At 38.2% G+C, this 15,474-nt stretch overlaps 1 protein-coding gene across 1 annotated transcript; it reads left to right on the top strand.

Moving 5' to 3' along the window:
• Positions 1-10,406: 10,406 nt before the first annotated feature.
• LOC122012764 (putative disease resistance protein RGA3) lies at positions 10,407-14,873 on the top strand. The gene is made up of 4 exons (XM_042569412.1): positions 10,407-13,894; positions 13,983-14,251; positions 14,338-14,533; positions 14,630-14,873. Exon 1 carries the CDS (start codon positions 10,458-10,460, stop codon positions 13,887-13,889), a length of 3,432 nt encoding a protein of 1,143 aa, XP_042425346.1. The 5' UTR covers positions 10,407-10,457; the 3' UTR covers positions 13,890-13,894; positions 13,983-14,251; positions 14,338-14,533; positions 14,630-14,873.
• The last annotated feature ends 601 nt before the right edge of the window (positions 14,874-15,474 follow it).

Below are 15,474 nucleotides of genomic sequence, written 5' to 3'. Positions count from 1 at the left end.
TCTGAATCGATCAGTGGATCGATTCAGAAAGGTTCAATCGATTGGACCCCAACTCCAATCGATCCAAGTTGCTGATTTTGGGAAGGCTGATTTCAGCATCTTTGAACCTCTTTGAGTCTAGGTAACCATTCCAAACCCCTAAAATACATTTGTATACATACAAAAGGTGTTTTCATGTGAAAACAAGGATGAATTGGTTAAGGAAGGCTTCATTGAAGTTTAGGTTGAGGTTTGTTTCAAATTTTGAGTATTTGAACCTCAAAACTTCTAAATTTGGGTTTCCTAAAGGTTTAGGGATTCCAAGTCATTGTTGGTGCAATGACAGAAGTTACCATCATGTCTTTAGGGGGAGGGACTCTTTAAAGACATGAAAAATTATTTTTCATGAACCTTGGAAGGTGGTTAACCTTCTTTAAAGAAAATGCTCATGTATGAGCTTTTGAACTTGAAATGGAGAGTGGATATCCTCATTATTTCAAGTGGGAACTCAAGTGGTTAGAAAATGCTCAAGGTTGGGTATTTGTCTACATTGAGGGAGAAGTTAAGGATAAATGAAGGGTATGGGACCTTCATTATCGTGTTGATCACAACGAGTGATGTTGTGAACAACGATGAGCAACTCTTCAGGGGGAGAGTCGTCAACAAATGGATTTGTTGATGTGTACCTAAAATTGGGGCATGGGTTGATGTGTGACCAAAGATGAGTTGATGTGTGCCAATAGGGGGAGAATGAAAGGACCTGTGAATGGGTGTAAGTTAGGCTTTCATTACCTAGAGGGAGTGTGCCCTCTTAGGGGGAGAATGAAGAGCTTAATTTATGTGTTCATTACCTAGTGGCATGAAGATTGAGGCTATAGGATTAGCCTAACTTACATGTGGTATTGTAAGTGTTATTGTGGTATTGTCAAACATCAAAAAGGGGGAGATTGTTGGTGCAACATCCCTCAGGTCAAGGTTGACCTGGTTGACCAAGCTGAGTCTTGGTTTGAGTTTAGATGTTTGACAATAAGAAATTGATTGAAGAAGAGTCAAGAAGGTCAAGGTTGACCGGATACTTGACTGAGAAGTCCTAACTGGGATGTTAGGTAGAATGGAAGTCCTGGTGAGTGAAGCCAGGCAGAAGGAAAGTCCTAGTGAGTGAAGCTAGGCAGATTGAAAACCCTAGTGAGTGAAGCTAGGTGAAAGTCCTGGTGAGTGAAGCCAGGTGAAAGCCCTAGTGAGTGAAGCTAGGCAGATGGAAAACCCTAGTGAGTGAAGCTAGGTGAAAGTCCTGATGAGTGAAGCTAGGCAAGGGAAAATCCAGATGGATCAAGGATGATCGGACATCTGGTGTTGGGAAGTCCAAGTAGGTCAAAGGATTGACTGGATACTTGGCACGAGGAAATACAGATAGGTCAAAGGGATTGACCAGACGTCTGATGGAAGTCCAAGTAGGTCAAGGGAGTGACCAGATACTTGGCATGAATAGAAAAGTCCAAGTGGGTCAAAGGGATTGACCAGACACTTGGTGGGAAGTCCTAGCAGGTCAAAGGAGTGACCAGATGCTAGGCATGATGTACCAACAGGTCAAGGTTGACCGGATGTTGGTTTGAGAGGCTTGGAACTTGGTTTTGGGCAAAAACCAAGTGTTGGATCGATCAGTGGATCGATCCAGGAGCTGGATCGATCAGTGGATCGATCCAGGCCTTTTCTAGCGAACAGAGAGCCTCTGGATCGATCCGTGGATCGATCCAGATGTCCCAATCGATCAGTGAATCGATTGGGACGCTGCTGCTTCGCGCGATAAGCGCTGGATCGATCTGTGGATCGATCCAGGCATTTTTCCAGAGCACAGAGGTGCTCTGGATCGATCCGTGGATCGATCCAAGGCCTCCCCGATCGATTGGGAATAATCGAATCGATCGGGATCCGACCGTTGGCGTCAATAAAAGCCGTAGGCGCACGATTCCTTCGACATCTCTTCACCGATTCACTCCAGATCTCTCGCCAGCTCCTCCACAGCACTCACAAAGCTCAGATCGCCAGTTCTTGAAGGATCTTGGAAGTTCTCCAAGTCAAGAGGCGGATCAAAGCCAAGAAGAGAAGCTAGGGTTAGGGTTTATACTCATTGTAAGCTTGTATTTCTTGTATCCTTTCCCTCTCTTCTTGTATTGAGTCTTGTAGGGCTTCTCCGCCCTTGGTAGTTACCATAAAGGAGAGTTTTATTAGTGGAGGGTGTGTGTGTTGGTGTGGATCCTTGGATTAGTCTCCTCTTGTGAGGTGGATACCAAGTAAACCAACCGTGTTAGCGTTGTGTGATTGTTTCTTTGTATTTCCGCTGCACATCTTTGAAGAAACAAGCAACGCCAAGCAACGTCGAGCACCGAGCGAACGCGACGAGCTATTCACCCCCCCCCCCCCTCTAGCTACTTTTGGTCCTAACAGGACTAACTGCCGTTTGAAGTAACAAAACAATGGTCGGAGCTAGCGACTACCCACCAACATTCGAGGGGGAGCTTGCTTCTTGGAAGCAACAAATGACGGTATTTCTTAACTCTGATATTGGTATTTCTCTAATAGTGAAAATAGGTTATGAAGCACCAAAGACAACGAATGGAGAAGAACTCGATCTACGCCTATGGAATAAGAAGCAACGTGACGAGTCAATGGCAAACGGTCGAGCAGAGTTTCACATTTTAACAGCAATACCAAACGAAGACTTTGATAGAGTTGGCGAATACAACAGCGCAAAAGAACTTTGGGAAAAGTTCTTAAAACTCTACGAAGAACCGATTGAAGTCGTCCCCTCAATAGACATCGAGCCGTCATCAGAAGAATCCGAGACGGAAGAAATTACTGAGACAACCCCAACAGTCGAAGTACATCCCGAGATCAATGAAGGGGGAGAATCTTCGGAAGAAGTTAATTCAACAGGGGGAGAACCAACGGCCAACGAGGTAAGTAAGGTATGGTCTCTACCTTCTGAACAACCGGTTAATTCAATAGAAAAATTGCCTGAAGATTTTTGCGATTTAAAAATTGAATTACCGAAAAAGTTTTTTGAATTAGAAAATCAATTGTCAAATTTGTCTTGCAAATTAGAAATATTATCAAAAGAAATTTGCAAATTTAAAAATATTTTGACAAAAGAATTATGCAAATTAGAAGAATTTTTCGAATTACAAATTACTCTCTCGAAAGAATTTTGCGATTTAGAAATTGAGTCACCAAAAAGGTGTTTCGGATTAAGAAATCTATTGTTAATAGATTCCTGTAAATTAGAATTTTTGTTGTTAAAAAATTCTTACAAATTACAAAATATTCTTTCGAACGAATTTTGCACATTGCCGAAAGAATTTTTTATATTGTCGAAAAATTTTATCAAGTTAGAATCTATGCTATTTGAATATTTTTGTGAAGTTGCAATTCAAAAAATAATAGAAATTAACATGATACAAATTATTGCATGTTTAATATCTGTGGTTTTAAATTTGAAAAAGTGTAATTTGAGAAGTTATGAAAAATTGAAATGGAAATTTAAAACTTGCTGATATAAGTATCAGTATAAAATAAATAAATAAATGCATAGAAAGTTTTTTTAATGCTATCAATTTTGTTAAATTTTCTTGCATAAATTTTTGGGCTTAAAAAGATTTATTTCTGGTGAAAACTTAGAAATTTTTTAAGAGTTATTCTTTGACTTAGAAATTTTGTTTAACTTGGAAATATTTTTTCTCCGAAAAATATTGAAATAGATTTCTATAATTTTTCTAAGTGTCAAACCCTTAGATTGTTTTTTTTTGAAACCCCATTTTTATTGTGATCAAAGGGGGAGAAGGGAAAGTATAAGTCTAGGGGGAGGTAGAAAATTTGAAATTAAAATTTGAAATTTTTGAAATTCAATTTTTTCTATCATGTTGCATGTTATTGCAATAAATTGTTTTTTCTATGTCTATCTGTAACCCTAGCTTAACTTGGATTGATCACACCAAAAAGGGGGAGATTGTTGGAACCCCAAGGTTGTTTTGGTGTGATCAACAAGTTAAGTTAGGTCCTGCGTTTGTTTAACCCTTGTGTCTAAGTGTGCAGGAGCTTAGGAACAAAGGAACTCGAGCAGAAGATTGCGAGAAGGACGGCACGCGGTGCGTCCGAGGGACGAGGCGCTGCGGAAGAGTACCCCGGTGGACTAGAAGGAAGCGTGCGGTGGTTCCGAGGGACGAAAGCCGGAGCGGAAGATTGCTCGGGGAGCAAGAGACGCAGCTAGCGAGAAGGTCAGCACGCGGTGCGACCGAGGGACGAAGACTGCGGATGAGTACGCTGGTGGACGAGAAGGAAACACGCAGCGATTCCGAGGGACGAGAAGCCGGAGCGGAAGGCTGCTCGAGAAGACTGGAAGTTGGGTTCAGGTGAGCCCTTTTCCGGATGGCAGATATCACCCAAGCGAGCAGATCCAGAGGAGAAGAACCGGACCGAGGCGGGACTGAACCAGAGAAGAAGTCCCGGACGAAAAAGTCAACAACTGTTGACTTTGGGCTCCAGGGCGCTCGGAGCAGTCCGGGGCACCCGGAGCCCTCCGGGGCGCCCGGAACCCTCTGGGGCGCCCTGAGCAGTAAAATTGACCAGATCGAGTTTTTACTCGATCTGAACGTTGGGGGATAAATTTTATCCCCCCAGGGCGCCCGGAACCCTTCCAGGCACCCCGACCAAGGCTATAAATATAGCCTTGGTCCAGAAGCTTTTCAATGAACTCACTTATTGTAAATCCAGTGCTTGCACACTCTCTTTTAGTCTAAGCTTCTGTTTTCTGCGCTACATTGCTGTAAGAGGCTTCTCCGCCTGAAGGAGATTTTTATTGAGCTTAATCTTCCTTGGATTAACAACCACATCGGTTGTAACCAAGTAAATACTTTTGCCTCTCTTTTTCTTTATGCTTTTAATTTACTGCTTAGTTTATTTATGCAAGTGTTAGCTTAAAGAGTTCGAGGAGGGTTTGTTTTTCTTTTTGTGTTAGCAGGATATCCAACAACCCCCTCCTAGCCGGCCCAACGGTTCTACAGCTATGACATGGATGGTTCATATCGTTGGTAAATAGGACATTTATTTGAATGTTTAAGGAATTTCACAGTTATGTCTTATTTCCAATCGTTCTTGTTACATGGTCATATCGTATCATATTTACAATCTTTCTTGTTACATATGATCTGGTTTATTTGTTTGTTGTTATGTAGGCAAAGGAGATTTGATGGGGAGCAAAGCTTTTGTGGCAGACGAAGATGACTTGATGTATTCTTAGTTTATTTACCTTCTTGGATGGATGATGGACTTATATAACATTGGGTTGTTGAACTTTGTATAATATTTTCTAGAAGCTTGAACAAGATAGATCTTGTAAAATTTGTTGAGATCTTTATATTTGTTGAATTATGAGTTGAGTTTAATTATTAATACTGTATGTGAAATTAGGATGTGTTGAATATATATTATATGTTATTTGAGTTTGGTGTTTATGTATCTATGGATTGAATTGCAGAAATAAATTGAATCTGGAAAAAATATCTAATATAGGAACGAATTTGGTGACAAAAATGATTTCTCCCCATTCTATCGTAATCAGGGACAAATTTATTTTCGTCCCAGATTTCGTCCCAGAATCTGGGACAAAAATTTATTTATTAATTAAATTAGTATTTTCGTTGCCAAATTCGTCGCAAATGCTTATGAAATTTATTGCAAAATTAGGAACAAAAATGGCAACAAAAAATATTTTGTCACCGAATTTGTCCCCAAATTCATTGCAATATTAGGGACAAACTTGGCAACAAAAAATAATTTGTCACTCCCCAAATTTGTTGCAAAAATAGAGACAAATTTGGCAACAAAAATTACGTGAATTCGTCCACAAATTCTTTGCTAAGTTTGCAACAAAAAAATTATTCGTTGCAAATTTGTATGCTTTTTTGCAACGAATTTGGGGACGAAAATTTTATTCGTCACCAATTTCGTCCCCAAATTCGTTGTCAAATTTGCAACAAACCATTATGTGAATTCGTTTCTAAGTTTGCAACAAAAAAATTATTCGTTGAAAATTTGTATGCTTTTTTGCAACGAATTTGGGGACGAAAATTTTATTTGTCGCCAATTTCCCCCCCAAATTCGTTGCCAAATTTGCACCAAATTATAATTCGTTCCAAAAGTTGGCATCAACCATTTTGGGATGAAAAAAATTTCGTCCCTGATTTCGTCCCAAAAAATTTTACAACGAATTCTTTTTTAAAATTCGTCCCAAAATTTGTCCCCAAAAGCCTTATTTTTTGTAGTGAGAATCAACCGAAAAAAAAATATATCTCCGACCATATCTTAAAGCTCAACAACTCCAACTCCAATCATGAATGCCCAAATCCGATCGATAAATCCAGCAAACATCAAAAAAAGGAAACAAATCAGTGCAGAGGATTCAAAGCAAGACTCATCCGGTCAATCACACATCACATATAAGCAAATCAACTTCACATAAGTACCTAACCTTTACCTCATGAATCTCATACCATCATAGGGAAAGTACTTGCCTTTCTCTTGCCCTTTCCTTCCCATGTCATCTCTGGAAGCCCTTGCGCGGTGTTAGCGTCGTTGGTGCGGTAGTCGGAGGTCTTTGCACCCGATCGTAGTGTCCTCCGTGAGATCGCCGGCGTAGATGTTGCCTGACCGAAGCCCGAGCATGGTGAGAAGCTCCGTCGATTTGGCGGAGATGATGAGGAGAAGGAGGCGGCGATTTCGGGCAGTGAGTGAGTGAGTGAGGAATTAGGTGAATATATATACCTAGGTTAATTAAGTCCTAATCTTAAGTAGTTAAGCTCAATCAACTCCTAACTTAATTGAGCATCATATACTTCCCTCAAGCTTAGTAATTTTATCCCCTTAAAATATGTCATACCAATTCATTTTAAATCTCGAAAAATCCCTAAAATTCGTAGAAAATTTAGTACATAAGTTCTTTTATTGACGCTCGTGAGACCTTAATTTATTATTATTATATTTTTTAATAAATTCCTTAATTAACGTTTGGGAGACCTTACAATCCCCCCCCCCCTTTTATAAAAATTTCATCCTCGAAATTTGACTTATCAAATAGTTCAAGGTAGCGGTTGCACATATACAGTTCAGTTTCCTAGGTAGCTTCTTCCATCAGTTGATTTCCCCATAAGACCTTTACCATTTTAATCTCCTTGTTTCTCAGCTTCTGGATTTGATAATCAAAGATTTGCTTCGACACTTCCATCAGTTGATTTCCCCATAAGACCTTTACCATTTTAATCTCCTTGTTTCTCAGCTTCTGGATTTGATGATCAAAGATTTGCTTCGACACTTCCATCAGTTGATTTCGCCATAAGACCTTTACCATTTTAATCTCCTTGTTTCTCAGCTTCCGGATTTGATGATCAAAGATTTGTTTCGGCACTTCCTCATAAGACAGATCTGGCGTCCACTACAAGGACTCATGACCAATCATATGAGAAAGATTAGAAATGTACTTTCTAAGCATAGATATATGGAATACATTGTGAACTCCTGACAAGTTGGGTGGTAGGGCAATCTGGTACGCTTAGGTTCCAACCCGCTCCAAAATCTCGAAAGACCCAATATACCTTGGACTGAGCTTCCCTTTCTTTCCGAACCTCAGCACCCCTTTTATTGGCGACACCTTGAGGAATACATGGCCCCCCACCGTAAATTCCAAATCCCTTCGTCGTTGATCGGCATAACTCTTCTAGCGACTTTGCGCTGCTTGCATTCTATCCTGAATCTTAACCACCAACTCCACTGTATGAGTCACTACGTCTTGGCCCAAAATTACCCTATCTCCGACCTCATCTTAATGCAATAGTGTCCTGCAATTCCTTCCATATAGCTTTATACGGAGCCATACCTATAGTGGTTTGATAGCTGTTATTGTAGGTAAACTTTACTAGAGGTAATTTTAACTCCCAACTTCCTTTGTGTCTATCATACACGTTCGCAGCAGATCTTCCAAAATTTAAATCATCCATTTGGATTGACCATCCATCTGTGGTTGAAAAATAGTACTAAAAGTGAGCTTTGTACCTAATCCACATAAAATATTCATTTTATAAACTTTTTAAAATAAAAATAATCATTTTATAAAAATGTTTATATATTCACATAGTATTATAATTACTGGTTAAATATTAAAGTTCCACTCATCAAATATCTGTCACTCCTAAATATCTCTAATTCCAATAAAAAAATGATTTAAAATTTTAAAAAATAAATAGGTAGTCATTGTCGACCTTTTGATGGCCCTAGTGCATGCCATCCACCCACCTTGATATTGTTTATGTAGTTTTTCTGTATGTTTTTTATTTTTTAAAATAGAAAATATAAAGCATAATTTTTAATATCTCTTAAATATCCCTCTCTAATGGGGATAGTTTAAGTGGGAGTATCCCATTTTAAAAATTTCTAGTATATTTTTTTTCCAAAAAATATAGGCCCAACCTCTCACATGCCTCTTAACAGGCCAAACAATATTTTATTTAGTAAAATGCCTACATGGTTGATCCTGAGGCGTGCACATGGTCGTGGCTCCCACGAGTCATCACCTATAAAATCCATTCCATTAAATTATTCACCTTACTGACGTAGCTAAGTTGATATTCGAATGGTACATTCATATCGCAAGAGTAAAGTCCGAAGCTCTCATAGTCCATTCTCTAAATAAATTCTTTCTATTTCGAAGGTCGTATCTTCAACAAGAAAGTCGATGATTTATCTATCTTCAACAAGGCCGACAGTGAAGGGACGATTGGGATGGACATTATTATCCTTTCCATCACAATCCATTCAATCATCCAGTACATACGCGCGTTAGCATGATAAATAATATAATATAATAGAACGAAGCCAGGATACCTCATTATCAAAATAATAATAATAGTAAACAGTCGAATAAGTAGAAAGAATTCACTAAATCAAAATGGAGATTTTCATTTTAATTAGTTGTTGAAGTTTTGTTTAATTATGATTAAATATTTTCAAACTCTTAATATTTTATTTCTTAACTACTAAAATATTTTTTATTTGATAAAAAATTACATATGAATATGCCGTAATTATTTTATTTAACTAAAAAATAACATGACAAAATATATCAGGTACATACCATGCCACTCCTCTCCATGATCCTGCCTAATTAAATTTAAAACTACTAATAATATTGAACTAGTTTTAAAATTCTCAGAAGATATTTCATAATTTTTTATGATAAAAATAAATTTTTTGGAAGCCAATATAAGAAATTTTAAATTATTAATAATTGACAGGTAATCAAAGATTTTTAAAAGGGATTGCAATTAATTGGTTGATGAAAACAAATATAATAAGCATATAAAAATGAATTAATTAAGTGGTTTATTGACTGTTTAGGGACTGGCTATGCGACTTATAATCTCCTCCCCTCGATTGATTCATACGAATACTTTTATAAATTAATTAACGTGATGGCAACAAATAATAAAACTTGATAATTAAATAAAATATAATTTCAATATAAATGAAATTTATTTCTAATAAATATAAACTATTTCGTTGGATTAACCGTTGTACTAGAATAAAGTGATTTATATATTTATATTTTATCATGGTGCATTTTAAGCTTAGCCACCCATGCATTTAATAATGCAATATTTAAATGATTAAATTTATATAGCGAAATTATTGTACCCAGCGGCCAGTACTACCCCCAACTACCAATGCTGTCATATTGGTGCCCCATGCTAGAGGGCGTCTCTCCCAAACATCATTTAATTTCTAACTTATGATGTATTTTAGGGCATTTCTTCTCGTGGATCCACGATAAACTTAAAATAGGCTGATGCTATATATATTACTGTCATATTCGGCCGATCTACATGTGCCACCGACACTTCAACCTAATGAATTTATTATTATTATTATTAATAAGAATAAGAAAATTTAAAAATTTCTAATATCAAAATACTCTTAAGATATTTTAATGTCAAGTAGAGATATTTTAAAAATATTTGAATAATTACGCTCATCGTTATTATTTTTAATATCACGGCCACGTGATTCGGGCAGGAGAGAACATGCTAGAGTAAGACAAACTGTTAATATCACGGCCACGTGATTCGGCCACGTGATTGAAGGGCGTACAGATGGATGATAATCAAAGTCAATATTTCCATTGGCGATGCTTATCCGAATTCACAAGATTTTGTTATATAGTTTGTTTTATAGCTATTAAAATAATAGATAAAAGAAACTAATACTAAATAAAATGGAAATAATTAATATTTACCGCATTGACTACTTTATTATTAGAATAAATATTTTTTTGAATGTAATTATTGGAATACTTTGGAGCCTATATATTCTCAAGAAGGCAGCAGTCTTCTCCATCTGAAAAGCCAATAAATCCACAACTCAGATCTTACCTCGAAATGGCGATGGTCTTAGATTTTTTTGTCTCAAAATTTATCAAAGACACATCAGACATGGTGGAGAAGGAAATCTTTAAGATGCTCGGAGTGGACAAGGAGATCAAAACCCTCCAAGTTAAGTTGGGAACAATCAATGGTTATCTTCAACAGGCAGAACGTAAGAGACATGGAAATGATGAAATTGATATATGGGTGAGGAAGTTGAAAGATGTCATGTACGATGCTGATGATGTTATTGATCTTTGTATGATTGAAGGGGGAAAGTTATTGATGGCTCATGCCTCTTCAAGTTCATCGACTGTAAGCATCCCTTTCAGCTATCTCTTTTCATGTTTCAAGTGCCTCAAGTATCGTCATGATATTGCCAACCAGATTATATCTTTAAATAGTCGGTTAGAAGGTCTTAAAAATGATGCTGTTATCAAAAATAATTTAGATCAAGCAATGAAAGAACCCATCGAAAATGCTAATAAAGTAGTATTTGGACGTGAAACATCCCACCTACAAGTAGAAGGAGATATTATTGGGACGCAAATTGAAAATGCTACTGAGAAGCTAATTAGTTTGATTCTCGAGAATAATCCAAAGAAAACTCGTGTGTTCGGAGTTGTGGGGACTGGGGGAATTGGAAAGAGCACTTTAGCAAGTAAAATATTTGAGGATGAGAGGATCAAAGAGAATTTTTCAAACAGAAAATGGTTGTATGTTTCTAAGAACTACATTGAAACTGATTTATTAAAGAAGTTGATTAGATTTGAGGAAGGAAGTGAAACCAAAGGGGAAAATTTTGAGGGAAAAAGTAAAGCAGATTTGGAGAACAAACTTGTGTCTGTTCTGACAAGAAACACTTTCATTGTGTTAGATGATGTCTGGAATTCAACTGTGTGGATAGATTTGTTGAGGAAACCTATAGTTAAAAGTGCAAGTACTTGTACGATCTTAGTTACGTCTAGAAAGGAAAAGGTTGTAATGCAAATGAAACCAGCATATATTCACTCAGTTGAAAAAATGAATGAAGAAAGTGGTTGGATTTTGCTTAAACATTTGGTGTTTGAAGGTGGAGAGGAAGAAGATGAGATTTCAAGTTTGGAAGAAATAGGGATTAAACTGGTTAAGAAATGTGATGGATTGCCTCTCGCAATTAAAGCTATTGGAGGGGTTCTATACCAGCAAAATAAAGCAAAGTGGGAGGAGGTTCTTGAAAGCGATGCATGGAAGATGGACCAGATTGAAGAAGAACTAAGACCTTTATACTTGAGCTACGAAGATTTACCATCTACATTAAAACAATGTTTCCTCTATTGTTCTTTGTACCCTCAAAAAAATATGTATTATAAGGAGGTTGTTCAGTTTTGGGTAGCCGAAGGTCTTATTGTTGATGATCAAGATAAGTCCAGGAAAGATCTTCCAACCGGAAAACAAAAAACGCTGGAAGATTTAGGAGAGGAGATCTATAGAGAGCTAATTTTGAGGAATCTCTTGGAAGCTGATGCAATTGTAGATGTGTCCAAAAATTACTTCTCTATGCACGATCACTTTCGGTCTCTCGGTGCACATTTGATGAGAGAGGAAGGGATTCTATATCGACATGGTAGGGAATTCAAAACAGATGAAAACATTAAGATTCGCCGGTTGTCAATCTCAAATATGGCGCCGAAGCTAGTGTTACCTTCTCAAATTCTAAATCAAGCTTGTTTGAGGACTCTAATCCTTATGGAGTCTCCTAAAACCAAGGCGATTGAAGATAGTGTATTGCAATCATTACCTTGCTTGCGAGTTTTGGATCTCACTAGCACATCCATTGAAAAAATTCCAGACTGCATTGGGGATTTGTTACATTTAAGATATTTAGATCTTGATGGGACAAATATTCGAGAGATTCCAACAACTATTGGGAATCTTGTATACCTTCAGAATCTGAATATCTCAGAGTGTCAGTACTTGGAAAGGCTTCCCAAGTCCATCACTATGTTGCATAATCTAAGATGTCTTGACATGAGAGATACTCCACTGCTGACTTACGTGCCCAAGGGAATCGGGAAGCTGGAAAATTTCTATAATCTTCAGGGATTTCTGGTGGGGCAGAATGACTCGACCTCTGAAGAAGGCTGTGACTTGGAAGAGCTGAAAAATCTCTCCAAATTGAGAGGCATAAGCATTTTCAGGCTTGAGAGGGCAGAAAGAGGAGCCTCTGCACTTGCAGACAAACCTTTCCTTAAGCAGCTAACGCTTGGATGGATGCAGCCGGATGAGGATGATGCAGATGAGGAGGAAGAATCAGAAGGTGCAAATGAAGTAGGCTCCGACGAAGAGGCAGATAATGACGGCAATGATGATAAAGATGCAGGCAATGAGAAGGGGGATGACAATGATGATTGCTCAAAACAAGAAAATGAAAATGAGGAGGCAGAAGAAGCAGGCAACGAAACAGAAGACGAAACTGAGGAGGACGAGGCGGAGGAAGACAAAAAAGGATGGAACGAGAAGCAAATTAGAAAAGCCGAGAGGATATGCAATGAAATGTCTCAGCCTTCATCAAACATAGAAGACCTTTTCTTCTATGAGTATCCCGGACGACAGCTCCCGAGCTGGATGATATCCTCTTCCCTGGCTGAATCTTTTCCAAACTTGGCATATTTGAAGCTCCTTGGTTTGCCATGTTGCACAGAGCTCCCTCCCTTTGGCACACTGCCCCAGCTGAAGTACCTCAGTATTGAACGGGCAAGCGCAATAACCACCATCGGTTCTCGATTCCTCGGATCAAGAAGCTCTGCCTTTCCCAAACTCGAAGTGCTCCAATTCGACGACATGCCTAAATGGGAGGAATGGACGTTCGATGGAGTAGAGGAGTTAACTGGTCATGGAACACCACTTGCAGTGAAGTTGTTTCCAAGTCTCAGGGATTGTGTCATCTTCGACTGTCCAAAGCTGAGAGCTCTTCCTGCAGGTCTCTACCGCGCCACCAACTTCAACGAATTGTGCCTGCGCCAAACGTATGTGCTAGGAGAAATAATCAATCTCCCTATGGCGTACAAGCTCGAGGTGACAAATGGCAGTGGATTGAAGAAGATATCCAACATCTCATCAGTAAGATATCTTGAGGTTGATAATTGTCCCAACTTGGAGTGCGTGGAAAATCTTACCAAGCTGCAGCATTTAGTGTTGATATGTTCAGAGGAAACTGAACAGCTCCCGCAGTGGTTATCGGGTCTGATCGAGCAGCATAACAACACATCTAGCACTCACAGGAGTTTCAGAAAATTCGAGATGCAATGCAGCCTGCAACTACTGCAGACCTGTCTTGAGGGCAATGAGAATTGGGACATCATCAAGCAAATTCCTAATGTCAAAGTCAAAACACCTTCTGGAAAAGCGTATATACGCTATACCAAGGATCCCTATATGTATGATCCACACGTTCCTGCTAATTGAGAAAGGTGATTCTTCTATATTCCAAGCCGGTCACTTTTCCTCCTTTCCATATAACCTCGAGTTTTGCCAATGCCCCTCTGCTTGTTTTTGCAGGTTTGTATCAGTCAAAGTATCAGTTAGTATTTGCTTTAATTGTATTGGTGAATAAAGCTATGCAGCGCAAGATTGTGATTTCTACGGTGCTGTTTGCATTTGCTTTCTTCGGGGGTGCAAGATTGTTTGTTTAGAATAACTTCCCTTTCTTGGAGTTGCTCAAGGGAAATATTTGGCGTGGCCATATAATTTATATATTGTTTGAAGTACTTTTTGCAAAGTCCCTTAGTCTAGTCTCCTCCTCCTCCTCGTCGTCAGTCAGCTTATTAGTAAGTTTTTGTATAACTGAAGCAATTCATCTCACCTATGTAAGTCGCTTAGTTCTTGCAATGACCATCTTCTTTTCTTCTTTCAGGTTCATATCATTTGAAGCCTTCAAGTGTGTTTGTGTTTTCCATGTTGGTAAATAAAAGCTATTTGATGCAAGATGTGATGATTTCTACCAATAAAATTTGCATTCTTGAATTTGATTTACTGTTGGTGTGTTGGGCGAAACCATTGTCTTTCTACACATTGTTGGCAAAACCATTATGTCTTTCTACAAATTGAAGGTGATTCTTCCTATCTAAGTTACTTGCCTCTCATACTAAACATATATAGCTTTGTCACTTCTTGCACTAATTGTTTAATTGTTCTTTCTTTTGCAGGTTTATATCTTGAGAATTCACAATGTGGGAGAGAAGTGATGATTTTAATCAAACAATTTGTATTTTAATTTAATCTTTTCCGTACCTTGAGTTTGTCTCTACCAACAAGGGCGATTCATCAACTTGTGTAATCGTTTAGTTCTTGGATTGCTCTTTTATTTTTAGAATCATATGATATTGTTAGCTTGTGTTTTCTTTATCAGTAATAAGCCTGTTCAGCTCAGGATGTGATGATTGTGATTTATATCACAGTTAGTATTTTTTTTTTTTCCCTTTCAAAGTGAGAGGAGATCTCTTGGTCCACAAAAAATGGATTAGGGATGGTCCATTCCTAATTAGGGTCAGATTGTAATTGAGATCTAACTACAATTGGTTACGATTCTTTCATGAGTTCACCGTCTCCATCATATTATAGTTTAGATCGGAATGGACGGCCGGAGGCCGCTGGATGTCTCAGTTGCCGGGGAGTGAGCGGGACAGGCCTCCGGGGTGAACCCATGAAGGGGCTAGATCATTGCCTTGAAATCTGGATATTTATGCAAAGAATTGAAATAAAAATTTTCATTTGCCAGAGATCCTTCAGGTAAATCCAAGAACAAAGAAACATCCTGCATCCATTAGATAACTGGAAGAATCTGCCTTCCGTGTTCTTTATCAAAAATTCAATCCATTAGCACATCAGACTTTATCACGAAAAAAATCACAAGAGATTCCGATTTACACTAAGATCGTTCAAGAAATCATCAGAATGCTCCATTTCCTCTAGAGAGCAGCATAAGAACTTGCCAACAAAGTAAAATGGTTGCTGGAGATAAAATATATTAAATGCATCAAATATCGCCACA

Source organism: Zingiber officinale, chromosome 8A, assembly GCF_018446385.1.
Source record: "Zingiber officinale cultivar Zhangliang chromosome 8A, Zo_v1.1, whole genome shotgun sequence".
Classification (NCBI taxonomy): Eukaryota; Viridiplantae; Streptophyta; class Magnoliopsida; order Zingiberales; family Zingiberaceae; genus Zingiber; species Zingiber officinale.
The sequence above is the reverse complement of the archived record's forward strand: the minus strand, read 5'-3'. Positions and strand labels throughout refer to the sequence as shown.